This window comes from Myotis nattereri (assembly GCF_964212035.1).
Source record: "Myotis nattereri genome assembly, chromosome: 2".
Lineage (NCBI taxonomy): Eukaryota > Metazoa > Chordata > Mammalia > Chiroptera > Vespertilionidae > Myotis > Myotis nattereri.
In genome coordinates, this window is record NC_138076.1 from 99936110 (window position 1) to 99950727 (window position 14618).

Here is a 14618-nt window from a genome sequence, read left to right on the forward strand (position 1 = left end):
AGAGCACCCAGCTCAGGAGATGCACCACTAGGTCCCATGAAACACCTACTACATAAGGCCACTCCACAACTTATGGGCAGGATTGAAGTTTGATCTAATACATAGAATAAATTTGATGGGAAAGCAAATATAGGGAACCAAAAAAAACAACCCCCAAATAAAAGAAAAGGAGGTATCGGCAGAAAAGGAACTAAATGAAATGAAGGCAAGCAATTTGTCAGATAAAGAATACAAAGTAATGGTTATTAGGGTTCTCAAACAACTTAATAAAAACTACAAGCAACTTAATGAGAATTATAAGGAGCAGAATGAGAACTATACCAACATGAAAAAAACAGATGGAAACAATGAACAGCAATCAAGCAGAAATGAAGAATGACATAGCTGAAATAAAGAACACTCCGGAAGGATTCAATGGTATGCTAGAGAAGCTGAGAACCGAATCAGTGAATTATAAGACAGGATGAACACACACACAACCCCACCCATTCAAAGCAGGAATTGGGAAAAAGAATTTAAAAAGCAGGAGAGTCTAAGGGAGCTTCGGGACAACATGGAACTTAACAACATTCACATCATAGGGGTAACAGAAGAAGGAGAATCCAAGCAAAAAAGCCTGTTTGAAGAAATAATGACAGAAAATTTCCCTAATCTGGTAAAGGAAAAAGTCACACAAGTTCAGGAAACACAGAGTCCCAATCAAGATGATCCCCAAAAGATCCACACGTAGGCACATCATAATTAAAATAGCAAACAATAAAGACAAAGAAGGAATCTTAAAGGCTGCAAGAGGGAGAAAGAAAGTTACCTACAAGGGATCTTCCATTAGACTGCAAGCTGATTTCTCAATAGAAACACTTCAAGTAAGAAGGGAGTTGTATGAAGTATACAAAGCAATGAAAAGCAAGGGACTGCATCCAAGATTACTCTATCCAGTAAGACTATCATTCAAAATCAAAGGTGAAATAAAGAAATTTTCAGGCAAGAAAAAGGCTAAAAGAGGTTATTATTACTGCAGAAATGCTAAAAGGACTATTTTAAGAAGAAATATATAGAGAGAGGAATACAGGCATAAACAAAAAAAATGACAACAAATAAGTACTTATCAATAATAACCTTAAATGTAAATGGATTAAATGCTACAATAAAAAGACATGGGGTAGCTGAATAGATAAGAAAACATGACCCATATATAAGCTATCTACAAGAGACACAACTCAAACAAAAGACTCACACAGAATGGAAGTGAAGGCATAGAAAGAATTTTGCAAACAAATGGAAATGAAAAAGAAAAGGTTGAGGTAGCAATACTCATATCTGACAATATAGAGTTCAAAATGAAGGCCATAACAAGAGATAATGAAAGCCACTTCATAATACTAAAGGGAATCAATACAACAAGAGGATATAACTGTGAAACATATATATACCCAATACAGGAATACCCAGATATATAAAATAAATTCTGGAGGACTTAAAGGGAGAGGTCGACAGCAACACAATCATAGTAGGGGATTTTAATTCCCCACTGATATCACTGGAGAGAGATTCTAGACAAAAAAAATAAAATAAAATAACAAGGAAGCAGGAAGTCTAAATGACAAACTCGATCAGATGGAATTAATTGACATTTACAGAATATTTCATCCCAAAGGTACAGAATATACAGTATTCTGAAGTGTAGCTGGGATATTTTCAAAAATAGACCACATGTTAGGATATAAACTACGTCTCCACAAGTTCAAGAAGATTGAAATCATATCAAGCATCTTCTTGGATCACAATGGCATGAAATTAGAAATCAACTACAATAAAAGCACTCATAAACATTCAAACACATGGAGGTTAAATAGCATGTTGTTAAACAACTAGAGGCTTGATGCATGAAATTCATAAATGGAGTGGGGTCCCCTCAGCCTAGTCTGCATCCTCTCCAATCTGGGACATCCCTCTCACAAACTGGGACCACTGGATCCTAACTGCTCACCTGCCTACCTGCCTGATCACCACTAACTTCACTCCCTGCCAGCCTGTTCACCCCTAACCGCCTCTGCCTGCTGGCCTGGTCACCCCCAATTGCCCCCCTGCCAGCCTGGTTGCCCCCAACTGCCACCTTCTGCCGTCTTGGTCACCCATAACTCCCCCCCCCCGCTGGCCTGGTCACCTCTTACTGCCTCCATGCTGGCCTGGTCGCCCCCAACTCCACCCCCCATGCTGGCCTGTTCGCCCCCAACTCCACCCAGCTTGCTGGCTTGGTTGCTCCTTACTGGCCCCTCCTGCTGCTCTGGCCACCCCCAACTGCCCCCCTCTGCCGGCCTGGTTGCCCCATGCAGCCTGCTGTTCAGTCGTTTAGTCATCCCTCACTAACTCGCCTGTCGGCCTGGTTGCCCCACACAGCCTCCTATTCTGTCATTTGGTTATCCCTCACTAACCCCCCAGCTGGACTGGTTGCCTCCCCACAGCCTGCTGTTTGGTCGTCCATCCTGTTGTTTCGATCGTGATGGCCCCTGGCTTTTTATATATTAGGATGAATGATTTACCAAAGAGATCAAAGAAGAAATAAAAAAACTTTCTGGAAACAAGTGAAAATGAACATGTGACAACCAAAAATCTATGGGACTTCCTGAGAGAGCAGTTTATAGCATTACAGGCCTACTGCAAAAACAAAAATAAAAACAAACAAACAAAGAAAACAAGCAATAAGAAAAACTTGTGATAATCTAAATCTACACCTTAAAGAATTAGAAAGAGAGCAACAATAAAAGCCCAGGGTACATAGAAGGAAGGAAATAATGAAGATCAAAGTGGAAATAAATGACATAAAGACTCAAAAACAAAGCAAAAGGTTAAAGCAAAAGAGCTTGTTCATTGTAAAGGTAAACATAATTGATGAACCTTTAGCCAGAGTCATCAAGAAACAAAGAGGGAGGATCCAAATAAACAAAATCAGAAATTAAAGAGGTGAAATAACAACTGGTCCCACAGAAATACAAAGTAACATAAAAAATACTATAGACAACTATATTCCACTAAGCTGGACAACCTGTATGAAATGGACAAATTCCTAGAAAAATACTGTTTTCCAAAATTCAATCAGGATGAATCAGAAAACCTGAATAGGCCAATACCTACTGATGAAACTGAAACAGTAATAATAATAATAATAATAATAATAATAATAATAAACTTCCAGCAAACAAAAGCGTGGTACTGTCATAAGAACAGGTATATAGATCAATGGAATAGAACAGAGAACCAAGGATGCAAGAGCATACAATAGAAAAAATAGTCTCTCCTATAAATGGTATTGGTAAAATTAGACAGGTACATACAAAAAAACAAAAAAAGATTTTTTTTTCCTTTCTCTCCTGCTTCCTCATCTTTTTTTTTTCACTTCTTATTTTGGGTTTGTCTACTTTTTCTTCTATTTTCCCTTTAAATTTCTTTATTCTTTTATTTTAAATGGTCTTTCTTCCCCTATTTCCTTACTCTTTATTCTTATTTTCTTTTTTTCATCTCTGTCCCTTCATATTCCTCCCCCTATTTTTTGTTTGTTTTGTTTTCTCCTTGTAGTTTTTTCTTTTCTTTATCATTCTTTCCTTTATAGATACTAATATCAACCAAGGGACCAAGAGCATACAATAGAGTAAAAATAGCCTCTCACATAAATTTGTTGGAAAAATTGGATAGGTACATACAAAAAATAATGAAATAGACCCCCAACTTACACCATTCACAGGAATAAACTCAAATGGATAAAATACTAAATATAAATCATGGAACCATAAAAATCTTGGAAAAAAACATAGGCAGCAAATTCTCAGATATCTCTCACAGGAATATGTTTGCCAATACATCTCCTAGGGCAAGGGAAACTAAGGAGAAAATAAACAAATGGGACTACATCAAAATAAAAACCATCTGCACAGCAAAAGAAACCACCATCAAAATGAAAAGGGAGCCCACAGCATAGAAAAATATATATGCCAATGATACATCTGATAATGGGTTAATTTCCACAATATATAAGGAACTCATACAATTTAACAAAAGGAAGAAAAAAATTCCAATTAAAAAATGGGCAAAGGACTTAGAGAGACTCTTCTCCAAAGTCGATATACAGAAGGCCAAGAGACATATGAAAAAATGCTCAAAGTCACTGATCTTCAGAGAGATGCAAAAAATGACAATGAGGTATCACCTCACATCTGCCAGGATGGCTATCATCAACAAATCAGCAAATGACAAGTGCTAGCAAGGATATGGAGAAAAGAACACCCTAGTACACTGCTGGTGGGAATGCTGACTGGTACAACCATTATGGAAAACAGTATGGAGTTTTCTCAAAAAATTAAAAATGGAATTACCATTTGATCCAATGATCCCACTTCCAGGAGTATATCTTAAGAAACCCAAAACACTAATCAGAAAGAATATAAGCACCCCTATGTTCATAGAAGTGCAATTTACAATAGCTAGGATCTGCAAACAGCCCAAGTGCCTATCAGTAGATGAGTGGGTAAAAAAGCTGTGGTACATTTGTACCATGAAATACTATGCAGCTTTAAATACTATACTTGCCCTTTGAGACAGCATGGAGGGACCTGGAGAGTATTATTCTAAGTGAAATAAACCAGTTAGAGAAAGATAAATATCACATGATCTCACTCATATGTGGAATCTAATGAAGAAAATAAACTGATGAACAAATAGATCCAGAGACATAGGAGCATGGAACAGACTCATGAATCTCAGAGGGAAGTGGGGTTTGGGATATGGAGAGAGATTAACCTGGGAATTTATATGCATATATGCATAGCTCTTGGACACAAGACAATAGTAGTGAAGGCTTGGGTGGGTAGGTGGCGAGGGGTGGTTGGAAGGGGTCAGTTGCAAAAACTAAAAGGGGGACATCTATAATACTTGCAACAATAAAGATACATTTTTAAAAAATAAATGAAAACAAGGGGATTCTTATTCAATATTTCAGATAGGAAGTTTTTTATTTAAATAAGTTATGTTGCCCAAAACAATAGCTCACTCTCTTATAATTTCTATTCTGTGTCCTCTATCAAAGTGACCCACATTGTTCATAAAAAAAATACCTTCACTCCTGCATAATGATGGAGAAACACTTGCCCATTTTCTGTACTCTATACTGATTATCATTGCTTTATTAATGTATTTTCTATTCAGATAGTTAGTACAATCAATTAATTTTAGATTTAATTATATTCTTCACTTACTAAGGATACACCTGGCTGTAGTCTTAGGGTCAATTATTTTAAGTGGTCATCATTTGTTATGACACTTAACACTTTTTATTTGAAGGCAATTTTGCCTTTATCTTATCCCCTAATTCTAAAAGCATTATACTGTAGCCCAAATATGTATCAAATATTCTCATTCAAACATCTAGGAATTTTGTTATAGGAATTTTGAATAGCTTTATTAATTTCCCATTTTCTTCTTCATATGACTGAATTAATTTTTTGAGGATTACATCTTCCTTTAGCCATTTTTCTGTTAGGGTAGATGACCAATAATTCAAATCATTAAGTATGTACTTATTGAGACCCCATTATGCTAAGTATTGCTAAGTGCAATGGATATAACACTTAAGTAAAACAGCTTAGTTCCTGCTCTCAGTGAGTTTATAGGGGGAAAGAAGGCAATAAACAAGAAAAACTGATCCTTTCCCTAAACTTGATAATAATCTACTTTTCTAAATTCATAAATTATGACCACATTTTTCTTCTTCATTATTGTATACTCTAAGAATGACAACTTTCTCTCATGATTCCCATTATTTATACCTATTAGAGTTTTAAAAAAATTTTAAGATTTTTTTAAACTGATTTTTGTAGAGAGGGAGAGAGAGAAACATTGATGTGAGCATGAGCATTGACTGGGGATCGAGCCTGCAACCTGGGCATGTGCCTTGACCCAGAATTGAACCAACAACTTTTTGGTGTATGGAACAACACCCAACCAACTGAGCCAAACTGGCCAGGGCCCTATTTGGGTTTTTAAATACCTGTCAGGGTTTGTTTGGTCATTGGTTTTTGATTGTTTTGGTAAGAATTATTTTCAGACCAGCAATTTTCTTCTTAAATTGTCCGTATTCAAAATGTCAACAAAGGAATGCAAAACTTTATTATATACATAGCTTTTAGCAGACTAAATGTGCTGCAGGCAAGAATTTTAGTCAGATTAGCAAGAATGTGATTATAATAATAACAACTGCATATTAGAGTAAGCATCCTATATAATAAAAGGATAACATGCAAATTGAGCCTAATGGCGGAACGACCAGGAATGACCAATCGCTATGATGTGCACTGACCACCAGGGGGAAGATGCTCAATGCAGAAGCTGCCCCCTGGTGACCAGTGCGTTTCCACAGGGGGAGCGCCACTCAGCCAGAAGCCAGCTCATGGCTGGCCAGCGCAGCGGTGATGGTAGGATCCTCTCCCACCTATGTGGTAGATCTAAGGATGTCTGACTAACAGCTTAGACCTGCTCCCTGTGGAAGAGGCCCTAAGCCATTAGTCTGACATCTCCCGAGGACTCCTGGGCTGCCAGAGGCCCATTCCCCTGGGGAGTGGGCTTAAGCTGGCAGGTGGACATCCCCTGAGGGGTCCCAGATTGCGAGAGGGTGCAGATCGGGCTGAGGGACCCCCCCCCCCATGCATGAATTTTCATGCACAAGGCCTCTAGTATGGTTATAATAGTAGCACAGTGAAAATTACGCTAAGCATAGTTTACTAATTATTTGATAATTCAGAAAACATTTTAGCATGTTGCTATGAATCAGGATGAAATTTTGTAACATAAAATAGTTGTGTGGGTGGAAGTGGACCTGGGAAAATTTTGAATGTTGGTGCCAGAATGGATAAAAATGTGGAAGTCCTTTAGATAGCTCCATGGAGCGCATATTATAAATTAACTAGAGGCCTGATGCACAAAATTCTTGCAAGGAACTAAGCCCCTGCTGCCATGGGGGCCGAAGCAGAGGCAGCTGCGGCTGCGGACAGGGTCCTCTGCCGCCTCTGCCTCAGCCCCCGCCCAGTGCAGCGGTTGCCTTTGTCTTGGCCTCCACCACCATGGCTTCTTCCAGAAGGTCATCCAGAAGGACGTCCGGTCTAACTAGCATATTATGCTTTTATTATTATAGATTGAAAATGCACTGCATAATAGAATTAAAGTATGAAATATGTATACCATGTACCATTGCAATTACAGGAATCATTAGACGTGAGGTTCTTAGCAAGTTAATAGGGCCTATTATCTCAAACTAGAGGTCTGGTGCACAAAATCCATGCACAGGTGGGGGATGTCCCTCAGCCTGGCCTGTGCCCTCTCACAATTCTGGACCCTTTGGGTAGGGTTCCTAGGCCTGGCTGGTGATCAGGGCCTATCAGGGCTTTCCTTCCCCCAACTGCTGGAAGCTGGCCCCGCCCCTGTCACTGCCACTGCTTGCCATCTGTGTGATGCTGCCCCCTCTGCCGCTGCCACTGGTCACTTCCCTCTGTGGGTGACAGGTGTGGGTGTGATCGCTTGGCTGGCATGGGCTTCCCTCTGCGGGGTGATCATGGGGTGATGGCGGGGCCCCCCGACCAATCGCATCGCATCAGCCTTGGCTGGCCTGGTGCCAGTGTATGTATAGTGTGGTCATTTGGAAGGTCATCCAGATGGCCATTCTGCTGTTTGGTCGATTTGCATATTATGCTTTTATTATTATAGACTAGGGGCCCAGTGCACGAAATTCATGCACTGGGTGTGGGGGGGTGGTGGTGTCCCTCAGCCCAGCCTGCCCCCTCTCACATACTGGGAGCCCTCAGGCGTTGACCGCCATCACCCTCCAATTGCAGGATCAGCCCCTTGCCCAGGCCTGACGCCTCTGTTAGAGGCGTCAGGCCTGGGCAGGGAACCCTCATTTCCCCCCATCACTGGTTCTGCCCCCAACCCAGGCCTGAGGCCTCTGGCCCAGGAATCATGCCTGGGCAGGGGACCCCCATCTCCCTCTGATCGCTTGCTCTACCCCCCGCCCAAGCCTGACGCCTCTGACCCAGGCTTCAGGCCTGGGCAAGGGGACCATCATATCCCCCCAATCCCCAGCTCCGCCCCCCACCCAGGCCTGATGCCTCGGCCAGAGGAGTTGACCCTCATCACCCTCCGATCACCAATCACCAGATCGGCCCCTTGACCAGGCCTGAGGCCTCTGGCAGAGGTGTCAGGCCTGGGCAGGGGACCCCCAGCTCCCCGTGGTTGCAGGCTCCGCCCCTGCCCAGGCCTAATGCCTCTGGCCTAGGCATCCGGCCCGGGCAGCAGGGACCCACAGCTGCAGTTGCCCCGCGATCGTGGGCTCCGCTTTAGGCCCAGGCAAGGGACCCCTAGCTCCCGGGACTGCCAGCTTCGACCGTGCCCAGCTCCCATCGCTGGCTCCACCCCTACTTCCTGCTATCACTGGCCAGGGCGGCAAAGGTGCCTGATTCTCCCATCATGGCTCTTAGCTTCCCCACTGGGTTTCCTATCACTGTCAGTGGCAGGGGGCTTCTTCCTGCTTTCCCTTTCGCCTCCCTGCATTGTGCCTACATATGCAAATTAGCCGCCATCTTGTTGGCAGTTAACTGCCAATCTTAGTGGGCAGTTAACTGCCAATCATAGTTGGCAGTTAATTTGCATATAGCCCTGATTAGCCAATGAAAAGGGTATCGTCGTACGCCAATTACCATTTTTCTCTTTTATTAGTGTAGATATGTATAACTAGGAATAATATGAGACCAGACTGCTACAATTTTATTAAGTTGATGTTTTAAACATGGAGTTACACATAATTATTCTTAAAATTCTTAATTCAGATTTGAATTTGAGATAATGCATTCCATCCCATCCTACATCCCTCCTTCCTTTTCCTTAACCAACATATATTTAGCTCCTATTACATAAAAGACAATGTCTATTGAAATTTCATTTGAACATAAATACCAGATAATAATACATGAATGACAAAAATAGTCTTAAGTCCACAGTTCCTGGAAACCCTGGACGTCACAGTGAATTCATAGGAACGCTTGCAGGGCATTTTGTATTTTTTAGGGAAACAACAGTATCTGTGAAGCTACCACACAAACTCTTAGCTGGAGTTAGTTTTAAGTTTCAACATTAGGTAGCACTGTATTCTTGACATCTTAACTTTGTGAAAAACAAATCACAACAAAAAAACAAGTACTGCATTAATGTTTAATGTGGAAAAGGAAATGCAGGTGGTGGCATCAGATAGGACTTCCAGGATTAAAAAGCTGTGAAATGTCCAACAGGTGCACATCCATTTAGCAATTGTGGTTATTAAAAAAATAAAATAAAAATATTATTTTCCTTTCAATATGTAGTATATTTTCAAACATCTATGAAGTTGTTAACACTTAAATATTTATTAAGGTATTTAGACTTAAGTACTTAATAAATAGAACTTTAGGTGTTTCTCTTGGGCCAGGGGCACCATGAAAATAATTCTTGAGACATGAAGGGCAGCATGAATTGAAAAAATCTGGGAACATCTGCTTTAACTGGTGATCATTTTAGAAACTCATTAGCCTTATCATACTTTTACAAATACAGCCACTTTTCATTATTTTTTAGATAAATACATTGAACCTTGAGAGTTTGATAATTTACACAGTTTATCCTGATTTACTCCCTCAGACTATCCTATATAATAAAGCGTAGTATGCAAATTGTCCCCTCGACTGGGAGTTCATCCGGGAATTCATCTGGGGGAAGGGAGGGAGGCCCTGGCTGGCGGTGGCAGCAGTGGCGGCAGGTGACGAGGGGAAAGGATGGAGTTCCGACAGCACCTGGCAGCCGGCAGCCGCTAGTGACCCTACCAGTGCATGAAGTTTGTGCACTGGGTCTCTAGTTCTTGTATATCTTCTGAATTCATACAATTTCCCATTTGTTTGTTTTGTATATCATCAGAGAAATATGAGTTGTATGGGAATAGACTATGCATGTGGGCACACTGTGTGTGGAGCCATTATTATATAAGGTTTAAGTCAAATACCTATTAGCTAATACCAGACTATCTGGCTTCTTAGCATGGAGTAGATTTCCTATGTTGTTTACAAGATATTTTGACTTATTTTGAATGTAGGTTCACATTTTTGGTATTGTTAACTTGTAAAATACCCATTTGCAACCATATTATTCAAATAGGTGCTTTCATATTGTTTATCCTGAGTAATTACATATCTGCTCTATTATAGAATTTTTAATATTGCTAATATCTATAATTGAAATATTTTAAAAATTTATCTAAGAAGGATAAACCATAGATATTTTAAATTATTTAAACATTTTATTATTTATTCTAAATTATTTTAAATGTATTAGTTGATATTGAATTTTTAAAGTAATGAGTTAAAAGAACTTATGTTTGTTATGGTTTACTTAACTGTTAGGAGGATATCACTGGCCACTCCTCGACAACTTTATAAATCTTCCAACATGACTCAGCGATGGCAAAGACGGGAAATTTCAAACTTTGAGTATTTGATGTTTCTTAATACAATAGCAGGTAAGACATCTCATTCTTTAATCTCATAATCTGTTTATATTCATCAAAATCATGGGTAATGTGACTTTATGGAATACATTTTCCTCTTTGGAATTCAAATGCAGCATTAGACTAAATATTGAAGCACTCACATGAAATGTTATCAGAAATTATACAAGCCAGTACCAAGGTTTTAGATGCATTTATTGTTGAAGAAGCTTTTCCCTGCTGTCCTCTGCTATTTTCTTTGCTGACAGATTTGTCTGAAGGTTTATTAGAGTCAACAAACCATTGCCAGAGAGTGACTGGAAATAATAATGGGAAAATGTAATTTCACTGTTTTGTCATTCTCAGCAATAGCAGATAGACAGGAGAATAACAACAGGATTCTTCCTAGTACAGATGTCGCCTGGATTATGACATGATTGGGTCACAGCATTTTTTTTTTTTATTTTACTTAAAATCTTCAAATAAAAATATAAAATCAGATTATATTTCTAAATGATGAGTGACTGCCATCAACCTTGGTAGTACCATGCTTATAAATTAAAAGAGGGTAGTGGTTCTATTTTCTGATAAATCAGTGGTTGTCAGTGGTTAAACATCTCTATGAGATTTAAGTACCTTTTTCTTTTTTTAAAAAAATGTATTTTATTGATTTTTTTACAGAGAGGAAGGGAGAGGGATTGAGAGTTAGAAACATCAATGAGAGAGAAACATCGATCAGCTGCCTCCTGCACACCCCTCACTGGGGATGTGCCCACAACCAAGGTACATGCCCTTGACCAGAATCAAATCTGGGACTCCTCATTCCACAGGCCAATGCTCTATCCACTGAGCCAAACTGGTTAGGGCAGTACCTCTTTCTTTTTTCCTAAAGTTAAGCCTCAAAAAGCCCTTATTCAGGTTGAATTACAGTTTACTTTTGTAAATCAGGTGCTACCAAACTTTTTGCAATCAAATGAATTTAAATAATTACATTATTATTGTTCTGTTATAAATGCATGGTCAGAAATATGCATATGGAGCTGTGTTCTCCGAATTACCACTTAAAAGGATTACTGTGTATTATTATTCTTTACTAGAGGCCCGGTGAACAAAAAATTTGTGCACTGGCGGTGGGTGGGGGGGCTAGGGGGTGGGGGTTGTCCCTCAGCCGGACCTGTGCCCTCTTATAGTCTGGGACCCCTTGGGAGATAACCACCTGATGGCTTAGGCCAGCTCCCCGGGTGGCAGATGGCAGGACCAGATCCTGCTCTGGGTCGCAGATGGCAGGCCCTCTGCCGTGCCACCCTGCCCCGCTGCCTACCGCACACAGCAGACCTAGCAGGCAGTGGGAGTGGGTGGGGTGCAAGGCAGGTGGAACGTGATCCGCCGTGCCCTGCTGGCCGCCGGGCCGCGCACACAGCTGGCAGGCCTGGTGGGAGATGGTGTGGGGCGGACCGCTGGGCCACGCACACAGACTGCAGGCCCCACCAGCCACCAGGTCATGCACACAGACTGTAGGCCCCTCTGGCCGCCGGGCTGCGCCCATGACTGCAAGCCCGGCAGGTGGCAGGGCGGGGCGAGGCGCAGTGGATTGCGATCCGCCCGCCCTGCCCCGCCGCCCGCTGGGTTGCGCATGTGGACAGCAGGCCCAGCAGGCGGTGGCTGGTGGCAGGGTGGGCAGATCGCACTGTCCCGCCCTGCCTGCAGTATGCAAATTAGCCACCATCTTTGTTGGTGGTTGATTTGCATATTGCGCTGATTAGCCAGTGGGTGTGTAGCGAAGGTACAGTCAATTACCATGTTTGTCTATTATTAGATAGGATAAATCTATCATCTATATGTGAATATAAATACTAAAGGTATATATTGAATATGAATGATAGATATGTGTTAAATTGATAGGCAAAAGTACTCAATTTGTCAACAGAAAGGGACAAAGAAGTTTGAAATGTTTTGCATTTTAATAATTTAATAAATATTGTAATTTTAGTGCATTTACTAATAAGATACTAGTGATAGAGCCAAAGGACTATTTTATTAAATATGTTAAATTTCATTGTATATTTTATATACACATGCCCATTATATACATTTCTTCTGATATCTTCATGATATATTATCTATATAAGTATTCATATATTAGTTTACATAATATATCTTAAACCTACTTACTAGTTCAAAGATAAAAAGACAGTGTTATGCTAGTTATTAGCACATATTATTTACATATATAGATAGAATAAACTTAAATATCCAAAATGTAAAGAACTTAATTTCTTAGCATTTTTAGGTATACAGCATGATGTAATAGAGAGCATAAGCTTCAATGCCAAAGGGAAGAGGGGTAGAATTTCAGAGCTACCAACTTTTGTGTATTATGGGTGGGACTTCAAGGTTTATCTTGGACTTTTAATCTTTCAGTAGTCATATTTATTATGTTTGCATCTATTGTAATAAGTGATATGTTTGATCTTTTATCATCATCTTGTTTTTAATGTTTTCTTGCTTTTATATATTGTTTTGGGTTTTTTGATAATATCGATACTTTTTTGCCCATTTTTTTAGTGACTTAGAATGTAGGCATCTTATAATTAATTATCCTAGAGATATGTTTAAATTTTTTAAAACCCTTTAAAATATATTTCATTTTTTAATTAAAAAATTAGTCAACATTTTAAATCACTACTATCTAAGATAAAAATTTTAACTCAATTTCCTTCTCATTCATTGCTTATTTTTTTCAATATAATTTACTACCCAGAATCCATGTTATTATTAAACTCTTGTTTACTAAAGTTCATATATTTTTCCATAAAGAAGGACTTCAGACTATCAAAATGTTCTTGTCAGCTACATGGATCTTTTCCTGATTTTTCAGGATTATGTGCTTCTTCCATTCTTCAGCAGTTATTTTTCCATATTCCTTGTGTTAGGATTTTTGTTATCTATTCTTGAAAGATCTATCAAGATTCATTGTCTACCTTATGTCTTAGATGAGCATATGATTTTTTTCATTGGCTGTGCTAGCTATTTGTAACTGTTGGATAAAACTGGAAGACAGAGTAATAAATATCATGCCCAACTCAATTTCCAGTTGAACTGGCATTTTTATTAAATAATTCTGCTATTCTAAGATGGGATTCTCTTCTATCTCTCTAGATGGGATGTTATCTAGTTTACTGCTAAAGGACTCTTCTAGATTCCATCCCTTCCCACTACATTTTACCGGTGTCAGATTTATTTCTCACAATATGGTACAGTACCACACCTATAACCACCATTCACTTCATTCTCTGTCTAGCTCTAGAAATATTGAGGTTTGAATAGTGATAACACTGTGATCCCTTTTGTAGCTGCACCTGAATAGTATAGACTTTTTTTCTGGTTGGTAAGGTCTTTGGGTTTTAAGCCAGAGCATGATCATGAGGGAAATTTAAGTGTCTTCTTAATCTCTTTTGAATCATTGGATCTGTTTTATTTGATGACAAAAAATTTATAGGCTACTGAATTATTTTTAAAGAATATGTTGGGCATTTTCTTTACAATAATTATAACTAAACATTAAAGCCTGTCTATTGTATAGAGGGAGATAAGATGAAGTATAAAATAGGTTTAGGAACTCTGAGCACTTGCAACTTGGTGGGAAATGAAGTGAACATAAATAAGAGAGCATTTTAAGACAGCTGTATTAAATATTGAAAAGTGTTATAAAGAGTGAGTACTACAAAAGCTAAGCAGAGTGGAGGAATTTTAAACAAATGTGTTTGGGGAGAAAAAAGGCAGAGCTTTACAAATTTCTGCCAACTGAATATGTGCGAGGCATTCAATGGACATGAGTATCACATCTTGGCTAAAAACAAAGAATAGTGGGAGATAATATCTATCTATATATATAAAAGCCTAGTGATGGAACAGCAGAACGACCAGAATGACTGGTGGCTATGACATTCACTGTGATAGCCAACCAGCCTGATCTGGGTCCCGATCAGACCCCCCCACAGATGGCCTGGCCACCGATTGGCCCCCTAACTCCCCGATCAGGGGTGGGCTGGAAGGCCAACCACCTGCTGCG

The 14618-nt window shown here is 39.7% G+C and overlaps 1 protein-coding gene across 1 annotated transcript in view; it reads left to right on the forward strand.

Moving 5' to 3' along the window:
- NBEA (neurobeachin) overlaps positions 1-14618 on the forward strand; it is a gene marked incomplete at its 5' end in the record, with an annotated part of 948936 nt that overhangs the window by 756195 nt on the left and 178123 nt on the right. The window contains one exon of the mRNA XM_081083035.1: positions 10464-10579. Coding sequence (XP_080939161.1) covers positions 10464-10579 — 116 coding nt within the window. The remainder of the gene's footprint in view (positions 1-10463; positions 10580-14618) is intronic.